At 38.6% G+C, this 14,374-nt stretch overlaps 1 protein-coding gene across 1 annotated transcript in view; it reads right to left on the bottom strand.

The window, feature by feature from the left end:
* Positions 1–7,364: 7,364 nt before the first annotated feature.
* Positions 7,365–14,374, bottom strand: part of QSER1 (glutamine and serine rich 1) — a 73,115-nt gene continuing 66,105 nt past the window's right edge. The window contains exons 11-13 of the mRNA XM_036762583.1: positions 13,736–13,885; positions 12,236–12,331; positions 7,365–10,985 (exon numbers count right to left, since the gene is read on the bottom strand). Of these exons, the coding sequence (XP_036618478.1) occupies positions 10,845–10,985; positions 12,236–12,331; positions 13,736–13,885 (387 nt within the window). The 3' untranslated portion in view covers positions 7,365–10,844. The remainder of the gene's footprint in view (positions 10,986–12,235; positions 12,332–13,735; positions 13,886–14,374) is intronic.

The raw sequence follows: 14,374 nt of genomic DNA, 5'->3' as shown, positions 1-14,374 counted from the left end.
CAGGACAAGAGATCAGTTTGGAGATGTAAGTTCAGGCAGTTCTCTTAGCAATGTCTTTGCAGTTGTGCACAGTTGTAATGAAATAATATCAAAATCAAGTAAAAATTAAACAGGATGTATGTAACATGTATAGGCTCTGGGCTCATTCTCCTAAGAGCAGTTCTATTGGCAGGACTTGTCTCCAGAGCTTGGCTGGCTATTATCTCCCCTTTGAGGCTTAGGGGCACCCCTGAGGAATAATAGGTTTTTAATGCATTTGGTTCCAGCCACCATTCTGGTGTTTTCCCTAGTATCAATCACCAGTGATCACTGCCCCATTACCATTTACTAGTGCCAATTAGTGTCTCCCCAGGATCACCGATTAGCATCAATTAGCTCTTACAAAGATTATATTTATTGAGAAGATATCATAATACCTGAAATAGAAGAAGTTCCTCCCTCCCCCGACTGGGGTATCCTCTCCTCTGAACCTTACAGAGAGTAGGCTTTAACTTAAAGGAATTATCTATAAACATTCTTCCTCCCCCTCCCCCAAGGTCACTTCTGGAAATTGCATAACCAGTAGACACATTGCTGCCTGGCTCATAGGACCAGGCATCTTGGCTGAGTTAAGCAGGTCCGTTGTCAGAGATGGCTCATTCTCAGATGGCACCATTAGACCTCTGCTGGTTCTTCTGACCTTTTGAGATCTTCCCTGTACCAAAGGGAAGAAGGCACAAACAGTGGGAGCCTGGACATAGGCTTACCTAAAAGGCCATGAGCTCACCAGCCAGCCAGCCCCTCCCCCTGTCCCAGGGGAGCTCAAAGAGTTGTCCCTACAACTCATGGCCAGCAGGAAGGAACATTTGATTTGGCTAGTCAGAGACTTTTGTCAATATACTCAGTTCCCACTCAGTAGCCAAGAAAAGGAGACTTTTCCTCATCACTCAGTAAACAGCAGGAGTCACGGAATTCTGTGCATGCTCTGCTCCAGGGAACGGTTCCCGTCCATTACCCATAGTCCCTTACTTGGAGAAGCAGGTTCACCTATCCTCATCCGCCCATCCCCCTCCATATGGGTTGGCAGCGGTTGGAGCCTACTGAACATGTTCCAAGGACTTGTTACAAGGGTATCCTAATATTGGTGGATATCAATAAACTAACCAGTGGAAATATCCAAGTTAATGTTTTCACAACTTTGGTAAAAGAACTTCAGTCCTAATGCTGCCAAAATGATCCTGTATTTCATTAACTAAATCTTTTAAATTGTGTCCAGATGAAATTGATTCATACTAAACCTTGTTCAATAGTAAAAATATATAATGCTGAGGGTCTGGTATATTGGATTAAAAAAATTGAATCTGTGATGTCATGAAAGTAGGGAATTTCTGGTGAGGGCATTTCCGTCCTCTGAGGCAATCAAGCAGCTTTTCTGAAATTGCCTTTCACCAGGGTCAATGAGGCGGCTAAGTGACCTATCTGAGATAACATGGCTGAGATGAGTTAGAGGCAGGGCTGAAATGCAGGTAACCCTGGTTCTGATGGTGTCCACTCTCCTAAAGAGTATGGCATTTGGAAAGATGACTGAATTTTGGCTTGTTAGAGCTCAGAAATCAGACTTATTGGTTGTCCCTTAAGGAGAAATTTAATAAACTTGTGTTCTTTCCCTCTCTCTTGAACCAAGTGCTTTTTGCTTTGTTGGGGCTTTGGGTTTTTATTTTAGTGACGGGTTATTTTGTTAAGTCTGGAAAATTTGAGGATTCAGCAGAGAGCTAAAATGCCTCATTTTCTTCCAATACCAGGCCATAAGGTCCCTAAGTAGTATATGTTAAAGGGTGCCCCAAATGGCAAATATTAAAGGCATAAATGTTTACTTTGCCTGTGGTGCCAATAAGCCTTGAGCCAGTCTTGCTTTCTCCATTATTATGTCTATTTTGGATAATTATATCTAATAGGATATAGTTCGAAGAGAGTTCAGTTTTGGTATCATTTGTACTCAAGTCATTTAACTATAAAGGATAAGAAGAATCTTCTTGTTGTTCGGTCATGTCCAACTCTTTGTGACCCCATTTGGGGTTTTCTTGGGAAAGGCACTGGAGTGGTTTGCCATTTCTCCAGCTCATTTTAGAGATGAGGAAACTGAGGCAAACAGGGTTAATTGACTTGCCAAGGGTCATACAACTAGAAAGATGTTTTCCTGATTCCAAGCCCAGTGTTCTATCCACTGTGGCACCTCGATAGGGACCTAAACAAGTCCCTTTCTCAGAAGACCCTGGCAGATCTATGACCTGGAACTGGGTAGTGGGTAACAAAACTGCCAGTTTACATCTGGTGTAATTATGGTGCCCCCAGGGGATCTAGGACCTCCTCTTGCCCTGGTCTATAGCCTCTCTGTGGGCCCCATGGTGCTCTGCTGTGTTCTCCTGGCTGACCCAGTCCCCAGTGTCCACAGATTTCCCTTGTCTGTCTCCCTGTGCTGGGCTAGACACATGACTTCTGGTGCCTTTTTCTGGACATCCCCATCAGGAATGAACCTAGTGCATTTTCTAGATGTGTTTGCAGAGGGCTCACTGCACTGCTTCCTCAAACTTGGCCATCTTGGCTCCTCCCCTCAAAAAGTGTATTTTATGCCACTTGACAATTCCTTCTCAAGCCTAGCTGTGAATTTTCATTCTTAAAAATCAGGTAGTCACATATCTTTATGAAATAAAAACCATATATTTACACAAATCAAGCTATAAAAATATATTGATATCCAGATGAGCATTTTAATGTAAAACTATTTTGCAGTTTCTGACTGAAAATACATATGCCCATACATTAAAATGTCTAAACCCAAGATGCTACTGCCTGGTCCACTAGCACAATTTGGCTCTAGCCTGCAGATACAGAAAATGACAGGAATCCCAGCACCTCTAGCTCTGCCTGTCACATAAGAGCCATATCTAAGCTACTGGAGAAGATACTTCACCTAGCCGGAGGACCTGGCTATCCAGTCTGGCTCTGGCACTTAATTGGGTGGCTTTGGGCTTCAGTTTCCTGCTCTGAAGGAAAATGAAGGGGTTGGACTAGATCTTTAGAACCTGGAGGAACCTATGGACTGTTTTGATGTCATTAGTGTAAATGTTACATGAAGCACCTTTAAAAGGAAAGAAAAAACAAAAGATGCAATGTTGCCTTGTGAGATTAAGAAGAAACAATCGCCTTGCCAAGGATATGTCATCAATAAGTCATCTCACCATGAATGCAGAAAAAGACCGCACAGCCCTCTCAAGTGACTGATGATCTCTTCATTGGCAAATTTAATTTTCTCCATCCTCATCTTTCTTGACTCTGATCGTCCCTCTCCTGGTTTTTCTCCTCCCTGCCTGAATGCTGCTTCCTGGTCTCTTGACAGATGTCATTGTGGGGATCCCACACGGGCCTCTTCCCCCTCTCTCAAGGGGATCTCATTAGCTCCCATGGGTTCAGTCTCTATGCAGATGGTTCCTAGGTGCACATACCTAGCTCTCATCTCTCCTGAGCTCCATTCCTATTTCACCAGCTGCCTTCTGGACATCTTTGATATGGATGCCCCATAACTCAACATGTCCAAGATTGAAAGTGCCCCTAGTCATCCAGGCTCCCAACCTCAGTGTCATCATCAGCTCTTCACTTGCACTTATCCCCCACGTCTATTCTGTTGTCAAATCATGTAGTTTACCTTCACAACATTCCTTTCTTCTCTCCACTCACACGGCCGCTACCTTAGGACAGGCCCTCCTCACTTCTAGCCTGGACTGTTACAGTAGCCTTCTAACTGGTCTCCCCATCTCAAGTCCTTTCCTACTCCCACGCATCCTCCATTTAACTGCCAAAGCAATTTTGCTAAAGCATAGGTCTGACCATGTCTCCCCACCCCGCTCCAAGTAAACTGCAGTGGCTTTCTGTTAACTCTAGGATCAAATGTAAAATCCAGTTTGGTTTTCAAAGCTCTCCCCAACCTGGCCCCTTTCTACCTTTCCAGTCTTCTTGTACTTCCTTCTGGGCATTCTGTTCCTATAAGCTTCATTGACCAACTTGCTCTTCATCATACAACATACTCATATTCATCCTGACTACACCTTTTCATTGCCTGGAATTCACTCCTTTACTTCTGCACAGAAAGCTTTCCTTTTCCTCATTAGAGTGTGGGCTCCTGGTTTTTGGCCTCTTTACAGCCCCAGTGCTTGGCCGGTAGTAAACACTTAAATGCTTGTTGACTGAGTAGGCCCCAGTGAAATGCATTGTTTCTTAGGTAGGGCTGAGAGGATTATCAGCTAAGGCACATTTGTCTCCTTAGAGATATATTCTTTACATCCTTGGAACTCACTTAGAATAATAATAGCATTTCTCATATTTTTCATTTTATAGGAATACCCAAAATGTTTGTCCATGATCAGAACTGACTTTTAAAAGTTGGGTTTTGATTTCCAATGCTTGATGGCTAATGTTTTAATGTTATCTTCTCTGATAGTGAATTGTTTGCCAAACCCGGTGATAATGCCAAACCTAGTGATAATGCTAATGCACTTTGTATTAGTGTAGGCTGTGAAAAACCCTGACTTCCTGACTCATTCTTGCCAAATAAACATTTTATTATTAAAACTCAATGGAAGGCTAGCGTGGAGAGGGCCTCCTGTTGACTAGTCCTAGAGGTTTTAAGTCACTGATAAAGTTCCATTAAAAACAAAATTAATTAATACATTTCCCCCCTAAGCCTGCCCTGTAGTAGTTCTGGGCCCAATTCATCTTTTGACAGTACTCCAGTGCAGAAACCAGCTCTGTAAATGAAGCAGCAAACTTCCACTCATGTCAACAGAACAAATCATTAACACCTTGAAAGCCAGGAAACGTCAGTACAAACTCCAGTTTGTTATTCAAGGACCTTCTCAATTTTGACCCAACCTAGCTTCCCAATCTGACCTCCAGCTACCCTTCCTCACGCTATCTGGCCACACGAGCCTCCTGCTACTGTTACTTGATCACACTCTGGTTTTCCAGGACATTGCCTTTGTTCCCCTTGGAAAGCCTTTGGTAGCTTACTCCCTTCCCATCCCCACCTTTAATTCCTAGCCATCCTTCAGGACTCAGCTCAAATGCTGGGCCAAGACCTCCCTGAAATAGTCTTGTGCACACTCACTGTTTGAGTTATGAAACCCATCCTATGTTCTTTTCTTCAACTCCTGATGCCATGATGATCCATAGAACAGAACGAAGCTTTTGATTATATACTTATTTATTCTACTAGTATTTCATTGGTTCTAGTCTGGCTCTCCCCAAGTAGACTGCAGTTTCCCAAGTACAGGGATCATGTCCTTTCTTCTCTCGTATCCATCAGACACAGCAGTTACTAGGCACCTAGTCGCTCCTTAAATGAACACTTTTAGAACTTTAGCCTCTTAAGGGACCCAAAAGAGCTGATCTGACTCTCTCCTTTTACAGAAAGGTTGTCACTTGCCCACAATCATAAAGCTAGTGAGAAGTGTCTTGAGAAACCCTATTTCTCAGCCTGGTGCTTTCCTGTGACTCTATCATGCTGCCTTCTTTAAGATTTTATGAAACGACTATGTCCCCAGGTGGCACTTTGTATGAGGACACAAAGCAGGTAACTATGATGAATTATAAGTGGAAGAAAGGGAAAAAACAGATTGGGGGAGAGAATTTTTAATATTAAGAAACAAAAATAGAAACTGAGAGGGAGAGGAAAAAAGCATAAAGCCCAGAGAGATTTTAAAAGCAAGCAGACATCAAAATTAGCTTAGAAGAGATTGCAGTGGAGCGGGGAGGGAGTGGATAATCGAGGGAAACATACTTGTCTTTAGTTATTTTAAGGACTACCATATAGAAGAGGAATTGGAGATCTTCTGCTTGGCATTAGAGGGCAGAACTAGTAATAATGACTAGAAACCGCAAGAGACAACTTGAGGCTCGAAGCAAACTTCAGTCTTCTAAAGAGCCTGGATGATGATTTGCTAGGTCTGGGTGCACCAGATGTCTGCCCTGATGTCCTTTTCAGCTCAGATACTGTGAACTGGAGATAGGAAGCTCAAGGCACAAAACTAAGAGTCATTCACCCGGGGGCCCTTTACAGAAAAAGCTGGGCCACTAAAAGCAAGAGGACAGTAACAGTACTCATAACTCACCAAGCACACAGTTTACCAAATTCAGTCTGTTTTACTTAGTGCTTAGTTACCCTAACGTAATTACGTTTCCTTCATTCTGAAGGCCACCCTCATCCTAAATCATCTGCATTTGGCATTAAAATGTTTTTGGATTTATGCCCGATCACAGGCATAGTATCTAACACATTCGGAAGACCACACCTCAACCTTCATCCTGTTTCATTGTAAAGCCATCACCTGGGCAGTTCACAGCTCACTCCTCATGTTAATACATTTTACTCCATGGCACAGTGGACAGATGACTACATCAAAATTGAATTAGAATCTTGGCTCTGCTACTTATAGCCTGTGAGACCTGGGCCAAGGTTCTTCAGACACCAAGGTGCTCACTTTCCTCAGGTGACATGTAGCTCTGATAGTCTGTTAGAGTCTTCCTATGAGATTTTCCTAAAAGAGCTTTCAGATGGGAATTGAAGGAAAAAAGAAACATAACTAGATGCTAACAAAGCAGTTGGCAAGAGCTAGCAGTAACTGAAGCTCCACGATGGTTAATCCACTTAAGAAATGAGAGCTGACAATTTAAAAATATCTTGGGAGGTAGGGAACCTAAGACCATAGGATTTCTAAAAAACTGAACAGAGTTAAGCAGATGAACTGCATAATACATTTCTTTGGTCCATTTTCATCAAATGGCTACAGCTAATGGGAGCAATGTTATTTTCCAAATGTATAAAATGGCCTTTAAAACAGGGAAGTATTTCTTTGAGTGAATAGTGAAAATTTAAAATCAGTGGCTCAATAGACCTTTTATTCCCTACAAGAGGATTATATCTCGTTACTTTGAAAAGCAAGGAACCATAAAAAAAATCCATTAAATGGATTTAGTGCTGAAATTTTCATTTTTGAAAAGAAAGTGATATAGCTATTGCTTTAATTATGTACTATTTTAAGTGAAAAAAAATGCAGACTTAGCAGGGTTTCATTATGCCTGTGGGGTAAATACATGGGGTAGGGAGAAGCCTTAGGATTTTGAAGGACATTTTAACTTAAAGCAACATTAGGTCAATGTTGTGAATTTTTCTAGGATAAAACTGTAACTATTCTGATTAGTAAACTGATGACTAGTAAACCATTAAATTGAAATCAAGACAATTAAAATTTTAAATCAGACTCACTTTTCAAATGCAATCTAAAAGATGGCTGCTTATAAAACTCTAATTCACTTAAAAGAAAAAGCAAATACCCAGAACATTTTCAGTTTTATTGTTTAAAAATTACTTTCATTTTAATGAATTAGTAACATCAAATGTGTATTATACAAAATTGTCCCTTCACATTTCCATACATAGTATCTGGACCACTTGAAACTCTGGACTAAAAATGCATAAGGTTCCTTAATATCTGTAATTTCAGTTATTGTCACATAAATAAAAGGTGATATGCAAAAGCATGCATTTAACATTGATGCAACAAGGTGTACATTATGCAATAATGCACAGCTAGGTGCACTGTTTTTGTGCCACTGACACAGTTGGAAGCAATGATCCTGGGATTTTACATTCTATTCAACAAACTGCCTTTTTGCCAAGCTTTTCTGCTACAAGAGGCAGAAACGGCTTTTTAAAACATACAGACGCAATAAAACATTCTAGAACTTAAACACCTGAAGCAGCTTTCAAAGATATTACCAACCACTTTAAACCCTGCTGCTCCATTGACTTCAAAGTCACAGCTCAAAATGGAACAGCGTTTTCAGAAAAAAAAAATTTTTGCATGTTTTGAGAACTCATTATTTTCCTTGAACACAGAAGACTTTTCATGCTGAGGAAAACAGGGTCTTTAGAAAATTAATCTATTATCACTTTTTGATTTTGTAATTTAAAAGAGAATCTGTAAATTTAGGAAAAATATTTAAGATTTTTCTTCTTCCCAGGACTTCCGTGTTTGATCTTACAATGAAAAGAAAATGAGCGACTGTTATTGTCACCATATCACGATGACTACTAAACCATTAAAATGTTATGATTTCACTGCAGGATCGAGAAAAAGGAGACTGGGCTAGGATGAGGGGAAGGGGGCGTGTGTGGGAGCACCACCTCTTCTCCAACCAGATATCTGAAATTAAAAAAAAAACAACAACAAAGAAATGATGTTTTGTGCAATCTCTTTCCTTTCAGGTTTGTGTAGACAGGACAATCTCATTTTAAAAATGTGGTGGTGGCAACACGTTCCTCTTTAACTCAAGCTGCCATCGTAAGTCTTGTCATCAGCTTCTTTTCAGAAAAGTTAGGAATTGGTACTCAATAATATTTATAGTTGGTTAGCAAGGGGGAATTCACTTATAAGTTTGACTTGTGGTTCTTTTTCCTAGGATCTGAAAGGAGGAACTTTGTTGTTGTTGCCTGTGTTGTTCAGCTCATTTGAGGACTGAGATGTTATCATAAGTAAAATTCTTGGGTCCCCCATAGGCAGCATACTGCAGAAAAAGAGATCTAATCTCTAATCTTCTTTTTCTACATGTAATGGGAAATAGTACACCTGTTTTACTGAAATAACTTAAGCTGCAAGCATATGGCTGTAAGTGAAATGGATGTCTTTGTAGGAAGCATGTGATTAATTTCACCTAAAAAAAAATCTCACTTTAACTTTTCAAGGGCACATCATGAAATAATTTTGATGACTTTGAGTCAAATGTTACCTAAAATGCAGAAATTTAGAAAACAGTTTGACTAGAAATGCTAAAAGTGGCTAATTGGGGTGAATGATATAAAGGTTTACATTTACGAATAATGGCATATTAATAATATATCTTTACTTTTTAGTATCTCAATATAATTTCCTTTGAACTTTGTTAATGAGTTCTGTCCAGAGTAACACTACAAGAGAGAAATATGGCTGCTTCCTACATATGTATGTTCCTCTCCACTTAGCATAAATTAGTTTCACGATGCTTCTGCCTCTGACATTCTGTACTCTCAAATATGAGTCCAGGTGATATGAGTCTAATAAGCACTTATACTGTGTACTATTTTCATGGTAATAAGCTACCTAAGCAGGTTTTAAGAAACTTACAGAAAGAGAACATTTGCCTTGTCACGAAACACATTGTTTCTATCTTCTATCCAATTGTATATAAGCATTTAAGTATTATTGCTTTAAACAACATAATAAATATTCAAGACTAAATACTGAATTTTCCCCCCAGTGCTACAGGTGTTTTGACACAAATCGAATTGCTTTTTATCTTCAACTTTCAGCCACATTTACTGAGGTTTTAAGTATTATATGTTAGCCTGTAAATTCAAAATCAAGACACTAGCAATGGCTACACAACCATGTCTTTTTTGGGCACTGAGCAGTAGGACTGCTTTCTTGGCAGGAGTTAAGGCACTAAATGGTGGTAAAATAAACAGAAGTATGGTGGTTGACCATTTCTTAAAATCTTAAAAAAAGAGATAGCTGAGTGACACTAGGAAATCTCTTCCAAACAAATAAGGCATCCTGTTGGCAAACAAAAATAAAAAGTAATATCATGTTGAACCTAATACATTCACTGTCTGAGCAGAACTATTTGAAATGTCAGCTATTAAAACTAAAGAAAGCTACACAAGTATGTCTAAAGGCTGAAAAGGCACCAGAAGGAGAACTCCACCACTTCCAGTTCTAAGAATGATGTAAGCTGTGTTCAACACTGCATATTATCATCAAGTCACTTACCAATTTGTTAACCAGAAAGTAAGCCATGGTTAAGCTTTCATTCTAATACATCAGTTAATCAAATGCTCTTTTAGTAAGAAATTTATTTTCCTATGTCAGAAAATAACTGCAGTGTCTAACACAACTACATTTATGATGCACAACTAGTCTAGTACTGAATGAATGTTCTGGTTAACACTGAAGCAAATCTGTATAAACAAAGAAATTACTTCAAGATAGAGAGAGTTTATAATAGGAGAAGTCAACATATAAATGAATAAGGTTTACTGGAAACAATGCAAAGTGTATTACAAAGATATATGAAACAATTATAACCACAATATTTTCTCTGTGAAAAATACAACTATTAGTGAGATAAAATGTACAATTAAATTTTTTCAAAGAAAAACAGAGTATAAAGGAAAATACTTTTCTTCAAAAGAGGGAAAATAGTATAGTTCATTGTTTTTCATTACAATATAATTTGACACAAAAAGCAGTCAAAGGATTGCACCAATTCCACATCCAGTTTCCTGAACATGTTCCGAGTAAAAGGAGTCCATACAGCAGAATGTGGTTTCTGAATTTGATGATGGCAATATTCTCTCACAGAATGACACAACACACTAGCTGTTTACAAAATGTACAATACTCTCGTTTTGGTGGCCAGATGTAAATGCAAATATATGCTTATTTTCATCCCTGGCTGTTGTTTTAGCCAGAGGCAAGAAAAACTAAAGTATTTAAGTGTTCTCTGTAGCAATAAAGAACTATATTTAGTGCATGCTTTTTTGTTTTTCAAAAAACATTTCTGAAAATAACTGTTACCCAATAGTTTACAAAATAGAAAAATTATTCATCAGGATAAAAATGTGTTATAGGTCCATTCACAAAGGACTAATTTCCTCAGCAGGAACCAAGGTACAAGTTCCCTAAGCGAAGAAGGTATGCATTGCCTGAAGAACTGGAAACTCTCTTTGAATTGTTTTTCCTCCCGCATGTAGAAAAATGGTATTTTGGAAAATGTTATGAACATTTTTGCTGGACAAAATTCAAAAGTTCTCCAAACTTTTCAAAAAGGTCCTCCACCCAGTTTACATTTTTCATACAGAGCTGTACAATTTCTTCCTGTCCTAAATCTTCATTTTTTTTTTGCACAGATGAAATCTGAAGGAGAAAGATTGCCACATTAGTTTATATTCACGGCTTTATTATATTCTTTGAATACTACAGTATCTCCAAGGTTTATTCCTCAAATATTTGAAAATGAATGTTTGTATCCTAAACTAATGGTAGATTGAGAAAATTCACAGACTATTCCAGATTTGGTCAATGGAAAAAAAGGATCCAACATCAAGCAGTGATTCTTTTGGGCAAGCTTGAAAGAAAAGACAAATCTATTTACATTTGGCCCCATGGAAAGGGGCAATCTTCCTATCTGTATTATTACTAGGGCTTCTGAGTCTTACAGGCTTTCCCACCCAAATAATCTCTGACAATAGAAAGTGTGCAGTAGTAGGTTCCTGCCATAATCAGTGACTGTCACATTCTTGGCCAAGGACATTAATTCTTGTAGGAGCAATGCTTTATCATAATCCAGGGAAAATAACGGTTTCCCTTTTATAGGGCTTTACATGAGAAATATGAGTGTTTCTTCAAGGACCCTTCCAAAATTCCTCATCTCCTCCTAAATGTGTTAAGTCACAATGGTAAAGTCAGCTGCCAATTTCAAACCCAGTCTTAGTATAAAAATTCCCCAAGTATCATTTTTCCTCAAATCACTGTTGGACTTTTACCATACTTCACACACTTGATAAAGATATCCAGATCTGATAAAATCAGTGAAAGCTATTCTAGGATCACTCACTAGTATGTTACAGGTATTAAAAACATCCCATCTGCTGGGTTCAGCTTTCTACTGTATATGTAATTTCTTAGCAAGTTCAATGTACTCTATCTAAATGCTGATAAAAGTTGATTCATATTCATTTCATGGCAATAAAATGATATTCATTATAACTATCCTGAGCTAGGCTAGTTTAAGTATTAAAAAAGGAAGACTACTGGCAAAGCAGTTTACAACAGACAGTTTCAAAATGATCACTTGTAAGTAGAAAAAAGTGAAGCATAATTCGTATTGCAGTCAACAACACCTGCTAGCTTGGAAATGGCATGCATGAGGATTCACAATGGTGTAATCAGACATACTGGGGTTCAAGTCTGAGCAAAAAAGGCAAAAGGTAGAATTACCAGAATCCATTATCCAAAGACAATTCCAAAGTAAGTTTTTTTGGCTTTTTCGCCATACTTACACTAAAAGATGCCACTATTAGCTATAGTCATAGTTAAAACACATGGTTTCTTAAAAGCTTAATTTATAAATTAATAATAATAGAAATAAATTAATAAGTACTTACCTCCTCTTTACATATCAGATAAATATGGTATTTGTAATGATGAAGAGAGTGATATAAAGAATACAACTGTATTTTTTCTGGATCTACGGCAAACTCCTATAAAAAATATTAATGATATTTCACTTAAGCACTTGACACAAGAATACTTTTACAAAAATGCTGAATCCAACTCTCAACTTCAATTATGGAACTGACTTATTTGGGGGAGATTTGGCAGAAGGCTAATTAAGAACATTGCTTGCTAGTTCACACTGAGAATGAATACCAATCCTTCCTCTGGTAGCTAGCTACAAAAGAGGGAGGACATGGTCCATGAAGTGAGCTCACAAAGGAGATGAGAGGGGCTTAGAGTTCAGGATCAGGTACAAATGCTCCATAGTTTGCTTTGCCAAGGAAGGAAATCACTTAATTTTTTTGGAAGTGGAGTAAAGCAGGGGAGAGTGAGGGTGGAAGAGGGGAAGTGAGGAGGAAAAGAGCTCACAAGAAGGGGCCTCAGTTTTCTTGGTAAAGTAGGACTATTTGTCAAACAGTGAAAGAGAGGGACCTGTAAAGTTAGAACTGAGAGTGAGAAAGTTTGAAACAGTCCCCGTGGGGAACATGTAGAAAACAGTACATTTTCATGACTTCCTTATTCGTATCTAGAATGTGTGAGGAATTGCTAAGAAAGTAGATGGTGAAGAGGACACAGTCTGAGGACTAGGGGAGCAAGAATATTGCCAGAGGGACAAATGTATGTTTGGAAGATGGCATTACTGAAATGGCTGGCTTATTAAGACTGTGAAGGAAGGAAAGTAAATTAAAGAAGTAAATGAATGCAGTATACAAGTGTTTGATAAACCCCAAACCCTAATTATTGAGAAGTCCTATTATCTGACAAACACAGGGGTGAACTGGAATTAGTCTAGCTGAAATCAGACAGAAACCAACATCTCACATCTCATAGCAGCCCTTAAGAGAGTGGCTTAAAATTAGAGACTAACAAACACTTGTCTTTGGGGAATGGCTAAACAATTATGAAACAAGTTTGAAAGACTTTAGAACTTTGATCGATGTAATGACAAATCATGATTCCAAAGGACTAAAGTTGAAACCTATTATCCTCTGCTGGAGCCGATGGACTTAAAAAATGAAGAATGCGACCTACATTTTTAGGACATGGCCAGTGTGGGAATTTTTGATGGATGTGTTATAAGGTTTGCTTTTTAAAAATTCTTCGGTGAGAGGGAGAGAAAATAAATGCTTATTTAAAAAGTCAGTCTAGGGCAGGTTGGTCAAGCTGGGAGAAAAGTATGTATCAATGGTGATAAGTACACTTGGGGAGAGTGAAGCAGTAGGACAGAGGAGGGGCAACAAAAGGGAACTTCAGAATTAAGGATCTTGGAAGAAAGGAGTGTTTTTGGGTGATGACAAGATGTACGGTGTAACTAGGATTAGTGGGAGGGGGGGAGCAGTTACAGTGGAGATAGAGGAGAAAACAGTTAAAAATCACATGACACTCACCTGTGTTGATTTAGTGGTTGATTTGGAAGTCCTAAGTGTTTTCTTGTTATAAGGTTTGCCATTCATTTTGATTTTAGAAACAGACCCTCCACTTTTTACTTTAGAGTCCCGAGTAATTATTGTTAGCTCAGGAAAACTTTCCAAAGCATTCTTTAAAAGAGAAAGGCAAAATAAGTAATGTTTGAAAGAAAACAATCAGTACTTAAAAAAAATCAATTTAAAATGCATCAGAAATTGAAGGCTAGCATCAGAATATATAGTTTTTAAAATGAGAGGGTCAGGGACACAAGAGGACCAATTCCACTGGAAAGAAAATAAAATAGGTTGCTTCAGATACATGCAGAACATTAATTCCAATGTAGGCTTTTATCTAATATCTGAGGTGAGAATCTAGCTGGTAATTATTAAAAGTTGTTTCTTGTTACTTTCAGAAGGAAACATGTTCTAGAAAACAATCAACAATCAACCAGCAAATGTTTTAGGCCCTCCTTGCACATACCAGGCAGTGTGGTATAATGGGAAGAGCCCCAGAAAGGGAGTCAGAAAGCCCTGGTTTCATGTCCAGCCCTGCTCCTTTTTCCCAGTGGGATCTTGGGTAAGTGGCATGTCTCACCTGCAGACTAGGTGATGTCTCAGTTC

This window comes from Trichosurus vulpecula, chromosome 6 (assembly GCF_011100635.1).
Source record: "Trichosurus vulpecula isolate mTriVul1 chromosome 6, mTriVul1.pri, whole genome shotgun sequence".
NCBI classification, from domain to species: domain Eukaryota; kingdom Metazoa; phylum Chordata; class Mammalia; order Diprotodontia; family Phalangeridae; genus Trichosurus; species Trichosurus vulpecula.
Note: the sequence above shows the minus strand (reverse complement) of the source record. Positions and strands in the feature narration are given on the sequence as shown.